The sequence below is a fragment of the Nyctibius grandis genome, chromosome 2 (assembly GCF_013368605.1).
Source record: "Nyctibius grandis isolate bNycGra1 chromosome 2, bNycGra1.pri, whole genome shotgun sequence".
Lineage (NCBI taxonomy): Eukaryota > Metazoa > Chordata > Aves > Nyctibiiformes > Nyctibiidae > Nyctibius > Nyctibius grandis.
Window position 1 is genome coordinate 69202911 of NC_090659.1, and position 13669 is coordinate 69216579.

General features: G+C 38.8%; 1 protein-coding gene across 1 annotated transcript in view; it reads right to left on the reverse strand.

Annotated features, from left to right (window-relative positions):
- The window catches only part of GPC5 (glypican 5), a 770794-nt gene that overhangs the window by 597892 nt on the left and 159233 nt on the right, over positions 1 to 13669 (reverse strand). The window contains exon 5 of the mRNA XM_068395229.1: positions 10003 to 10128. Within this exon, the coding sequence (XP_068251330.1) occupies positions 10003 to 10128 (126 nt within the window). The remainder of the gene's footprint in view (positions 1 to 10002; positions 10129 to 13669) is intronic.

A 13669-nucleotide genomic window follows, 5' to 3' on the forward strand; every position in this document is an offset into this window, starting at 1 on the left:
AAATATCAATAAAGTTACTGTTTGAAAGGTATCCTGTATATCAAAGTTGAATTCAGTTAGATCATATTTCTTTTATAAGAACTTCAGTGAGGCACAAATACACAAATTTTCTGTCTAGTATAATCTACTATGATTCATAGTTATTTATTTTATGTTAGGCTTATTTTTGAACTATGCAGCAAAGCCTCTTGCATGAGTTCTCCTTGGTAGTAATATGAAACTTTATTACACAAAAAGGAGATGATAGTTTTGGGGTTTTTTGCCTCCGTTGTTTCATGTCATAAACTATGGTAAAGTAGTCCTGAATTCCCTAGGAAAACCTCTAAGAGTCATCAGATCACTAATACTAAATTCTGGAGTAAGTCTGTTTTTCTACAGCTGAATAAAATGGAAGAACAAAACACTCCAAAATGAAGTTACGATGATGCCATAATTCAAACTCTTAGAATATCCTTGGTCACTGTTCTTTCTCATGCCTATCTTTCAACAGTCTTCTGTGACTTTATAAATGCTCTTATTTATTTAACGGGGCTTTAATCATGTTTTTCAATTTAAAAGTCAATACGTTTTGGAAATTATTACCAGCTTAATAAAAATTGATTCACTCAGTATTAAACCCCCATTGTGCATGACAAATGACTCAAATGTCTCTAGGACAAACACTACAGAAAATTATGCGTTTGCTCAAGCAAACAAAACGAAAACCAGATCATTTATTCTGAGCTAATCAAATGCAATACATATTTTGCTGCTTTTACATAATTAAATAAATTACATCCTGAAATGTCATGAGATTTATCTAAGCATATATTGAGAACTGATATTACCATTATTAAAGCAAGAATTATTCTATTTTTATATCTCATGACAAAACAGAGAACAAACCCCATAATTAATATGAACAAAGGGATCATATGCCATTTTATTTTTTCCCCTAATGTCAGACTTGGATCTCCTAAAACCAGCTGACACGGGGATCTGAATTTCAGCTTTTATATAAACTACCTATTTTTTATATAACCTATCATCAAGCCAGTATCCTTCTTTCTTCTAATTTTTGCTTTTTCTGGAATAAATAGTTCAGATTATATTCTCTACTATAATTCCCAAATTCATTAAGCTAACTTAAAAATAATATTCAAGGTTTCTCAAAAGAAAAGGCAACAAAAAGTTACCTCCAGAAAACAAGTACCTAGAATAACATAATTTTTTTTTATTATTCAATTACATGTTGATGCCAGAAATAGAAATGCCTTTTGTTTTCTATGTTGACACAGAAAAATCTATCATAAGCCCTTCTTATTCTTCTGACAAGCAAAGTAGGATAAATATGAAATTATTTGTGATTGGGGGAAGGGGGTAGTGATAAAACTAATGGTGTTGCTGATTAGTTATCGAATATACCCTGACGTCAGCAGTTTTTCAAATGAAAATGTGTAAACTGTAATGAAAAATTCCTCCTGAATTCAGGGAGGACCTTTGGAGCCCCATGTTCTTATAGGCCAGATGACCTGATTTTTCATTACAGTCCAGGTGTCATATGTTGGTGACATGACTTTCAAAACATCCCTAAAGGGGCAGCAACAATTCAAAACAAAAATACTTCAGATTTCAGGCATTTGAACAATTTATTTAATTTTCATTTTCTTTACCAAACATTCAACCTATAAATATCTTTAGCCACCATTTACCTCTTAAGTTGACTCAGTGTTTTGGTATCTGAAAACTTCTGGTTAGCTCGCTGTGGAATGCTATTGGTGCTAAGGTTTTATGAATTCATGGGAAGACTGAACATTCACAGTTCTGGGTCAGGCATTGCCAAATTTGCAGATTGTGAGGAAGCACATATTTACAACTGTTTTTCTCTATGCATCTGTCGCTGGTCCTTGTTGGCAATAGTATATTAGGCAAGGCAGTAAGAGCCATAATGGGCTGTTCCCACATTTCAAGTTGCTCAGGCAAATCTTTTGCATAGGTGGCAAGTGGTGCCTTTGATGACAGTTTACATTCTGCCTCGTTATAAAGTGATGACTGGCTCAAATAGAAGAAAACTATGAGCAATTAATTAGATCTCCTTATATCACCATTTATCTTCTTTTGTTGGCTAAGAACAGATTCAGGATTGTACTCTTGTTTCAGAATATTTAAGAATCAAAAGAGAAAATTCCCTTCCCCAGCCTAAGAGCTGTGCTAAAGCTAAGCATTTATTTGATGATAGATGCTTATTATAATCACTTTCTAACAACTCGTTCAGCAATTAAAATCAATCATGCTGTTTAATTCCTCTTAATTTGGATACTTTAGCTATGTGTTTCATATGAAACTCTTCCTTCCAAACTTGATTAGATGTTTTTAATAATCTCCATTGCTCTTGAATCCTTCAAAACACATAATTTTACTGTTTTCTTCTCTCATATCTATTTTTATTTCAGTGGAATCACCGATCTCAAGATGCACAGTACATATTCTGCTCTCCTCTGTGGATTTTTTATCCAGTCCGGACTACCAAAACTGTATAAATGTCAGTTAAACAACTTTACATTCATGAATGAGAGTAATCTCAGTCTATTTGCACAATTCCCGTTATTTTAGCTTTAATGCTAAGATGCCACTGAAATTCTGAACCGTTGCATACAATTCTTCTTGTATGCTTTGGTAGTGCATAACTTACTAATTGCAATTCCTCTTTTTCCATTGAATGTAATGAATTCTATAACACTAAATTCCAAGTACTTCATCATGGCACTCAGTTATACCTTTAAAACTGAGGGTTGAATTTCACGCCCGGCCACTGTAGTCACACAATTGGGTAATATAGTTGAAGACTCCTCTGAGACATCCTCTCCCTCATTCTGCAGTGATGTGGACCTTGTGAGAGCAGTCTTGCTCCTGAAAGTCCTGCCCTCTACCAATCTTGTCTGACGTGAATACAGGAATTTGGGGATTCTGGTCTCAGTTTTGATAAAAGCATGAGCTTACACCATGTGACAGGTTAGATTCAGAACAATTTCTAGTTTCAGAATCAAGGGCTATATTGCCATGACATTATGATTTAAAAAAAAAAAAAAAAAGGACAGAAAAGACTTAACCCAAAAAGGAAACAGCTGAAGCACATGAAATGTAAACTGTTAAGTAAGCTTTCATTTCAATAATACCCTTTTTCTTTTTCTGACCCTTTCCCATCCAGGCTTGATAATCTCTTAGATGGTATTAGAGACGGCAAAGGCTGTAAGATTTATCTGAGATACGATATTACAGCTGTTCAAACCTTGAACTACTTCCTTTAGAAAAATGCACAGAAAAGGAGAAAGAACTGCAAAAATTTTTTTAAAAAAATCTAACTTCTGTCTCCAGGGCTTATTGCTGCTTGCAGCTTTAAAACACAGACACAGCAGTCTTTGCAATCTCTTCAGGTCCTGACATGCTCATACCAGCATTATGTAGCTTATGATATTGCTTTCCCATATCAGGCCCAAAACTGCAGTCATCACCAGATATGGCATATGATTTTTAAATACAAGGCAAAACCAGATGGAAATGATGAAGAATCTCAAAACAGATAAAATATATTTAACTAATTTGAACAATACAGACTTTCCCCTACCTGTTCCAGGAACACTGCACAGATTAATTCACCAATATCTTTATTTATTACTTTACTAGTGGGCGGGGAGGAAGAAAAAAAGAAGAAAAGAGAGTGAGTGTACAGGTTCAGGTGTTCTTCAGTATTTACAGATAAAAGTGATAATGCCTGCTCAGGTCGTTATTGCTTCTAAAATGTCACAGTATCCTGGGATCATGGCAACAGAAGTTGAGCAACATAGGATTTAGATAATCCTAGATTCAGAATCAGAGGGCTGGGGGAGATTTTAAGAGCTTATCCAATTTATCTCCATATCTCTAAGGAAAAATCGGCTTTTGCTGCATCATCATGAAGAGAGGCGGAGAGAGTTGGGGCTCTTCAGCCTGGAGAAGAGAAGGCTCTGGGGAGACCTCATAGCAGCCTTCCAGTACCTGAAGGAGGCCTACAGGAAAGTGGCAGAGGGGCTTTTTATAAGGGCATATAGTGATAGGACGAGGGGTAACAGTTTTAAACTGAAAGAGGGTAGATTTAGATTGGATATTAGGAAGAAATTCTTGACTGTGAGGGTGGTGAAACACTGGAACAGGTTGCCTAGAGAAGTTGTGGATGCCCCCTCCCTGGCTGTGTTTAAGGCCAGGTTGGATGAGGCTTTGAGTAACCTGGTCTAGTGGAAGGTGTCCCTGCCTGTGGCAGGGGGGGTTGGAACTAGATCATCTTTAAGGTCCCTTCCAACCCAAACCATTCTATGATTCTATGATTTCTCAGTGCCTTGCCTTGTCTGTTATTAAACACCCTCCTTCAGGCAAACTCTGGACCCCAAAACTACCTATTTTTGTCCCTTATTATCCTTGCCACTAGAAAACTCACCCTATATATTTAATCAGAATATATTTTAAATGTTTGTTGTGTGTCCTAGCCACCATGGAAGCAGATAATAGATACTTTTCTTCTTCCTAGCAACAGCCTGTTTGCACTTTGCATTTTCTGCTAACAGTTTTTCTTTTCCAAGTTAAACACATCTAATTCTTTGACTCTTTTTTTGTAAGCTGAGTTTCCTAGATTCTCGATTGATCTCATAATACTTCTTGGAATACTCCTCAAGTATGTCACAGTTTTCCTGAAAATGCTAAAATTGGGTTCAGGCTGAGTTTCATCAAGCTCATTTTGAATTGCTTACCCTGGTTTTTGTATGTTACTAGTCCCTTCTAATCTGGTTTGCCTGCACAGTGGTTAGGCTCGCTGCTTCCAGTCCACATTCCCAAAGCCTGACATCTTCATTTCCTTTCACAATATCCCCAAACACAATCACTTCCGATGCTGCTCATCTCCCATTAGAACTCTTCGCTAGCTGATTGGTTCATTGATCCATTCCAAATGTCATTTCCCAGCACAATCTGTGGGGCAGATCAGGAGCCTTTCTTGCTCAAACACAGCCTCCTTGTTTCTGAATTTGCAGAATTTGTTTGTTTGAGTATGCTTCTGAGGCTGAGTTTGACTTTCCATAACCAAGAGTAATCTCCAGGCACCGCATGCCCAATGTGTTTGCTCCTCTCCTGCACACTTGTGTCACACGTACCTTACTTTCATAGCAGGCACACAGACGTGACTAAGCACAAAAGGAAGAGTGCCCATTTTCCCCTAGATTAACAGTTCTGTAATAGTAACAATGGTAAAAAATCCCTGATCTCAGTCAAAGCACAGGAAAGATTTTTTCCCCTTCAGTTACAAAAGAACAAATATAAACAAATAAAATAATTGAACAGAGGACATTTTGACCAAGTAACAAGGCAAAATGAAGGGGAGGAAGAGGATAGATGTGAGCACCTTCATACAGCTACTGAAGCAGGAGAATATGTAGCACAATATTTTTAGTGTACAAATAGAGGTATTGAGATGTAGGAACTAATCTGCAGGTTTCAGCTCCAGTTGATAACCTAGAGCAACTCAGAGTATCCTGTTCTTCCGGATTTAATCAGTGCTCTGTACATATAAATATTATCTATATGTCAGCTCTTTCACGAAGTTAACATTGAAATTTACAGACCAAAAATATGAAAAATATATATATAAAAATAAACATACAAAACCAAAATATTTTAGTAAGGAAATTTATAAGTTACTAATATCAAAGTGGTCTTACTTTTAAGATATAGTGCTTTTGTCATCAGTTATATCTTTAGGTTGAACCACAAGCAAATAAATTGCATTAATTAAATATTTTTAGTAAAATTAAATTGCTTTTAAAAGACACAATGGTCTAGAATTAAGTAGAATGTTTCATTTCCATAAAAGGACTGAAGTGTCTAAATCAACCAAATCAAACAGTGTAGTATATATATCAAACTGTATCATTACTGTTAGTGATGATGTGGCTGAGAGTCTCTGGGTGAGGATTAGGGGAATTGAAAACAAAGGAAATGTTGTAGTGGGTGCCTACTACTGACTGTCCATCCAGGATGCTAGCACTGATGAGTTATTCTATGGGGAATTAGGAGAAATTTCTGGATCAGTAGCCCTTGTCCTTACGGGAGATTTCAACTGGCAATATCATACTGCTGAGATGAGCAGGTCTTGGAAATTCTTGTAGTTTGTAGGAGACAACTTCTTGTCACAAGTACTCAGTGAGCCAACGAGGAAAGATGCCCTCCTAGACTTGCTATTTGTGAATAGAGAAGGAATGTGGGGGATGTGATGGTAGGTGGCTGCCTTGACCACAGTGATCATGAAATGGTTGAGTTTAAAATTTTCAGTGTAATGAGAAAAAAGGACATCAGAGTTGCTACCCTGGATGTCAGGAGAGCAAACTTTAAGCTTCTCAGGGAGCTATTTAGCAGAGTACCCTGGAAATCTGCTTTTGAGGGCTTAGGAGTCCATAAGTGTTAGTGAATCTTTAAGAACCACCTTTTAGAAGCACAGAGGCAGGCAATTCCACTGTGTCATAAGTCAAGCAAGTGGGGCAGAAGACCAGCTTGGCTGCATTGGGAACTCCTCGTGGAGCTCAAGAGGAAAAACAAATTGTATGATCTCTGGAAGCGAGGTCAGGTTTCTCAGAAAGAGTACAGAGCTGTGGTTTGTGTATGCAGGGAGAAGACATGAAAGGCCAAAGCTCAATTAGAGTTGAAGCTGGCCAGTGTTGTTTCAGATAACAAGAAGGGCTTTTTTAAGTACGTTAATAGCAAGAGCAGGTCTAAAGAAGACATTGAACTGATATTTGTTGAAGATGGTCATGTGACTAACAGGAATGAAGAAAAAGCAGAGGCTTTCAATGTATTTTTTGCTTCAGTTTTTAATAATATTGATAGACCTTGGGCTACCCAGTCCCCTGAGTCAGAGGACTATGAGTGTGGGAACAATGACTTTCCATTCCTGGATACTGAAATTGCAAGGGACCAGCTGTATCAGCTGAATGTTCACAAGTCCATGGGGCCTGATGGAATTCATCCCAGAGTACTGAACGAACTAGCGGATGTTACGGCAGGACCACTCTTGATCATCTACCAAAGGTCTTGGGAGTCTGGGGAGTCCCTGCTGACTGGAAGCTAGTCAATGTTATTCCAGTCTACAAAAAGGGCATGAGGAAGACCCAGGGAACTACAGGCCTGTTAGCCTAACCTCAGTTCCTGGAAAAACTGTCAAGAAGATTACACTGAGTGCTACTGAAAGGCATTTAAAGAATAATGCAATCATCAGGCATAGCCAACATGGGTTCACAAAGTCCTGTTTAACTAATTTGATATCCTTCTATGATAAGGTCACCTGCCTAGTGGATGAAGGGAAGGCAGCATATGTAGTTTTTCTGGATTTAATAAGGCTTTTGATACTGTTCCTCACAGCATCCTTCTGGACAAGCTGTCCAGCTGTGGGATGAGCAGGTTTACGGTGCGCTGTGTGAAGAACTGTCTGAAGGGCAGAGCTCAAAGGGTTGTAGTGAATGGGGCTACATCTGGCTGGTGACTGGTCACCTGTGGTGTTCCTCAGAGTTCAATTCTAGGCCCAGTTCTGTTCAATGTATTTATCAACGATCTGGATGCAGGAGTTGAATGCACCATTAGCAAGTTTGCTGACAATACTAAACTGGGAGGTGCTGTTGACTCTCTCGAGGGACAAGAGGCCTTGCAGAGGGATCTAGATAGACTGGAGCATAGGGCAATGATCAATGGCATGAAATTTAACAAGTCCAAATACTGTATTCTGCACCTAGGATGGAGTAACACTAAGCACAAGTATAAACTGGGAGAGGAGTGGCTGGAGAGCAGCCCTGCAGAAAGGGCTGGGGGTGCTGGTCAACCATAGGTTCAATATGAGTCAGCAGTGTGCCCTGGCAGCCAAGAGGGCAAACCGCATCCTGGGGTGCATCGAACACAGCACAACCAGCCAGTCAAAAGAGTTGATTATCCCACTGTATTCAGTGTTGGTGCAGCCTCACCTTGAATATTGTGTGCAGTTCTGGGCCCCACGATTTAAAGAGAATGTGAAGGTCCTTGAATGTGTCCAGAGTAGGGCAACAAAGCTGGTAAAAGGGCTGGAAGGAATGTCCTATGAGGAGCAGCTAAGGACTCCGGGCTTGCCTAGTTTGGAGAAAAGGAGGCTGAGGGGCGACCTCCTTGCTCTCTACAGCTTCCTGAGGAGAAGTGGAGATGGAGGTGCTGAGCTCTTCTCTCAGGTACCCAGTGATAGGATGCATGGGAATGGTTCAAGGCTGTGTCAGGGGAAGTTTAGACTGGTCATTAGGAAGCATTTCTTTACCAAGAGGGTGGTCAAACACTGGAACAGGCTTCCTAGAGAGGTGGTCAATGCCCCAAGCCTGTCAGTGTTTAAGAAGCATTTGGACAAATAACATGCTCTAACTTCTGGTCAGCCCTGAAGCAGTCAGGCAGTAGAACTAGATGATCATTGTAGGTCCCTTCCAACTGAAATAATAGTCTATTCTGTTCTGTTCTGTTCTGTTCTGTTCTATTCTATTCTATTGTATTCTATTCTAGTATTATAGTATAAATACAGTTAGTATAATAATATAATAATAATTAAAATATAATAGTACCATATAATATAGGTTTGAAAAGATATAACATATCAATAGTAAGACTATAAGCAGCCAAAAGTAATGATACAAGAACCTTGTTCTTGGGAAATCTGTAATTACAAGATGCTAACTTCAAATTGTTACTGAAATGTTTGGTAGGAATAGTATAACTCATTTGGGGAAGGGCAGCAAAACAAAAGCCAGAAGGTACAGTTGAGATTAAATCTCAAATATAGATATCTAAAGAAAAGACATGTCGTCTTAAGAAGATCATTGAAACCCTAGGACAAAGATTCCCAATGAAACTACCAAGGCAGTCAGTCACTCACTGGGCCTTGGTGCTGCCAAAGTACTGGACTACTCAAGAAGATAAAGAAAAGTAGGCCCATAGCTGTTTGCTGAAAGGGTATCCATTAAGTTTCCTTAGGAATCATTAATCAATAAATTCGAGCTCCTACTTAACCTTTTTAGAGATGCTTGAAGGTGCAGGCTGTTGCTGTTCCTTCTGCTTGGTACCAGCTATCTCCCACTTTACTAACTCACCTCATAGCCTTTAGCCACCTTCCTTGATACGACCTTTGATACCAGCTACTAATACATCTGTGTTAACAGCATGATCTTTACAAAAAAATAATTTCAATGAACATTTCAATATTTTGGTCTCTGTCATCACAAGGACTTCCTGCTCAGAGAAATACTTGTTTTGGTGATGAGAGCAATAAAGCAAAAACATAGAGATCATCTGTCTGAAAACCCTTCTGACATTCACAAATGCTAGTGTTTTGTAAGCTGTGAAATATATTGATTCCAGATATACACATCCAGGAGCATAGCAGTTTATTATTATCTCTTCTTTGACATTGCTGCTGAATGATGTCTCCCAAGCTACTGCATACATAAAACTATACGTGTGTTTCACCTTTAAAATGCTTTATCTTTGTGTCTTAAGTTTTAGCTCTCTCCTGAGAAACCATATAGATTAAGACATTACTTTATTCTTCAGAGCCAGAGAAAGTTTTAAGCAAATAGCTTGAGTCTATTATCACACACTCTGTATTAAAAGGAGCATTTTATAGACATCAAGCTCAAATTAAATTCTCTTCATTCATTTGTAAATGCCAGTCAAGCTTCTTTTCCAGTATATACTTAGGTGCCATAAATTTGAAAGAGAGATGTCTGAAACACAGTAGAATTCTCTTTTTCGTCAAAATAGAGATGCAGGGAGATTTTTTTTACTGTTTACAGGTGAAGCCTGAGAGAAGGAAACCCATGCTGATTTGTTTTTCGAACTAACCTTGACACATACCTGGGAAACAACGTACGTGACTCGAGTTGGAAGCTACTTTAGAGAAACACGAAATACAAAAGAAAAGACAAAAGTGAGTCAGAAAGGTACCTTCTTACAACATCTTCTCCGTTCCAACACGGGAGTCCATCGGCAGCTGCCAACTCATTACCGCACAGCTGATCAGCCAGGCCGCCGTAAAACACTCTGTAGAGCCGGAGGTGACTGATAAATTCTCTGCACAGGGGAACACGGGAAATAATTGACAGTGCCAATCAATAACATTAAGTAGTACTGCTGTTGTGCATTTCTACAAGAAGATAACGACTGTGCTTATTCTATTGCTCTCCATGGGTTCCAATGATTTTTTAAATCAATTTGTCAACTTACTGTTAGATAAGTTTGATTCTCTCAGATACACTTCAGTAGTTCACATAGCTGATACTCTCATTGTTCAAAGTAAAAAAAAAAAACAAACCACTTTACTCATGCTCTGGAAAAGGAATTATCTTCCTCCAACCTGAAATTTTCTTGCATAGTTGTGATACAGTTTGCAATGTTACACTTGTACAAATATACCAAAAATGCTCAAAAAAAAAAAAAAAGGTGTCAGTGTACATGAATAAATCATCTTTTTCTCAAAAGTACTATCAACTAGTCCCCTACAGAGTGTTACAAATACTGCAAAGAGTATTTGTTAGAGTTATGGAGCAACTCAAGATTTAGGTAAGATAGGTTTAAGATGTAGGCGTTAAATATTTAGTGGATATTTAAATTACTGTCTGAAAAATGACATCAGTTTTATCATGTGCTGTGCTGGTAGATTATAAATTATGTATTACTATTTTAAATAATAGTCAAGATGCCCAGAGCTAATGGTAAGGTTTTGTACTTAAATCAAAACAAATTAATGACTTTTTAGTTATTATGTTTTTAACTGGATTGTGATATTCATGTTTATAAATTGTTTGCTTGTGTATTGAAAATCTGTTCCCGGGAGACCCATTCTTACTGTGAAAAATTAAACTAGTTATTCATTCTGGTTTAGAACATCACACTGTACTGAGTTATCTATGACCAGCAGGCACAAAGAAAGGCACCAGCAAATGCTGTACTCATTACTCTGTAAGCCAGTGAGGTTCATTTTATGTTAACTTCTTGTACGGTGTCTGGAGTTGTGAAAAAATGCCAGAAATATTCTATAAATTTCCCTATATTTAGTCAACAAAGACCTAAAATGGCATAAGGAATTAAATTGTTAAGTATTGTTTACTCAAAGTTAAAACACATAAAACATGACATAGCAGATATGTCAGATAAAATGGCGACATGGACAGTGGGATTGAGTGCGCCCTCAGCAAGTTTGCCAATGACACCAAGCTGTGTGCTGTGGTCAACACGCTGGAGGGAAGGGATGCCATCCAGAGGGACCTTGACAGGCTTGAGAGGTGGGCCCATGTGAACAACATGAAGTTCAACAAGGTCAAGTGCAAGGTCCTGCATGTGGGTCAGGGCAATCCCAAGCATAAATACAGACTGGGTGGAGAATGGATTGAGAGCAGCCCTGAGGAGGAGGACTTGGGGGTGATGGTTGACTAGAAGCTCAACATGAGCCAGCAATGTGCGCTTGCAGCCCAGAAGGCCAACCGTATCCTGGGCTGCATCAAAAGAAGCGTGGCCAGCAGGCTGAGGGAGGTGATTCTCCCTCTCTACTCCTCTCTCATGAGACCCCACCTGGAGTACTGCATCCAGCTCTGGGGCCTGCAACAGAAGAAGGACATGGAGCTGTTGGAACGAGTCCAGAGAAGGGCCACGAAGATGATGAGAGGGCTGGAGCACCTCTCCTATGAAGACAGGCTGAGAGAGTTAGGGCTGTTCAGCCTGGAGAACAGAAGGCTCTGGGGAGACCTTCTAGCAGCCTTCCAGTAGCTGAAGGGGGCCTACAGGAAAGTGGCAGAGGGCTTTTTACAAGGCCATATAGTGATAGGATGAGGGGTAACGGTTTTAAACTGAGAGAGGGTAGATTTAGATTAGATATTAGGAAGAAATTCTTGACTGTGAAGGTGGTGAGACACTGGAACAGGTTGCCCAGAGAAGTTGTAGATGTCCCCTCCCTGGCAGTGTTTAAGGCTAGGTTGAATGAGGCTTTAAGCAACCTGGTCTGGTAGAAAGGTGTCCCTGTCCATGGCAGGGGGGTTGGAACTAGATGATTTTTAAGGTCCCTTCCAACAGAAACCATTCTGTGATTCTATGATTCTATGAGTGATTATATACAGTCTGTCATCTAAAAAGCCACATGTTCTTTCTTGTAATTGCAGGGCAAATATTTTACACAAATCACAGTGATTTAGATTTACTATGCCTATTAAATGTGATATGACTCCCCTACTAAGTCTAAAACTGCAGTTCTGAAAATCTCGGGTAGGGTGAATTTTAACTATGCATCATATAATTGCCTATGCACAATATATTTTAAATATATAAATATAATTCATCCACACTCTCTCAGCCACAAATAGCCATGCCTTGTGTTTCTCCATCCCCAAAATTATATCCAGTGTGCACAGTATGTTTGCAATTCCCCTCCATTTCCCATTGAGTGGGGTTGACTTCGATTTTATCTATGCTTTGGGTTTACATTCTGGATGAAAACTACTGTTTAGAGAGTCCTCTCATAATAAATAGTTGGAATTTCTTCTTCTGCACAATCAAATCATGTATAATACAGAAATTGAAACAAATACAGCTACCATAATATCTTGTGACAAACTGCATTTTAACAGAAAGGTCAGTTATTCAGTTTATTAGTAAATACAGCCTGAGGCAAAGCTACAGTTAATGCAGAAGTAATAACTGATTTCAGCCCCTGTTGATGTCTGACCAAAGTAGTTAGAAGGGCAGATGGTATGAATGTCAATTTTCACATCATCATCTTCTAGACTAGATAGCATGTAATTATAGGCAGCTGAGCACAAATGTGCAATTACAGTCAGTGGAAGCTGCAGATACTTCTTATAGCTTTATGTTAGCTTATAGTTCATGTTTTTTACAATTTTATTCTCCTTGCTAAAAGCTGCCTGCAATGTTAAGTTCTGGAGGGAAAAGCATTATATACTTTCAAGTTTGTATGTTACTATGGAAGGTTCTGCTTAGAATTTTTTAAATTCATCTGACAATTTTTGGTGTCAAAAGCACAGAGAAATTTCCTTTTCTTCTTGTACCGAATAATACCAGAAAATACCAGCTTAGGTCTGATGGTAAAAATAATTGAGGAAAAGTTCAGGCAGAGGCTGTCCAACATGCACTTTGAAATGTAAACTTTCATCTGGAGATGCATATGAAAAATACTAGGAAATGAGGGAACTCTTAGGAGTCACACATTTAACAGACCCTTTTTGTTCATTTGTTTTCCCTAAGATAACTGCATCGATCAAGTTTACACAGTTTGGGAGAAGCTTGTTCTTTTCTTAAAGCCTGTGAAAGTGCTGAGAGCAACCTGCTGCCAGAAGTACCTGGGAGATCAATAAAGCGGAGCTACACTCGGAGAACAGCACTTCCTTAAAAGCAGGCTGAGCTGTAAGCATCTGCTGAAGTCGCTCTTCCATGTGAGGAACTGGTACAGTTGCCATGGGAACATAAAGTGACTAATAAGGAAGTAGGTGATTTAGGAGGCAGCAAACGAAGATGATATCAACAATGAAGTTGTTAAACTGAAATCTGTGTCAGTGGGTCTCAAACTTTCTCCCCTCTCTCCCTTTTTGGTGTAGCACCTGTTGCA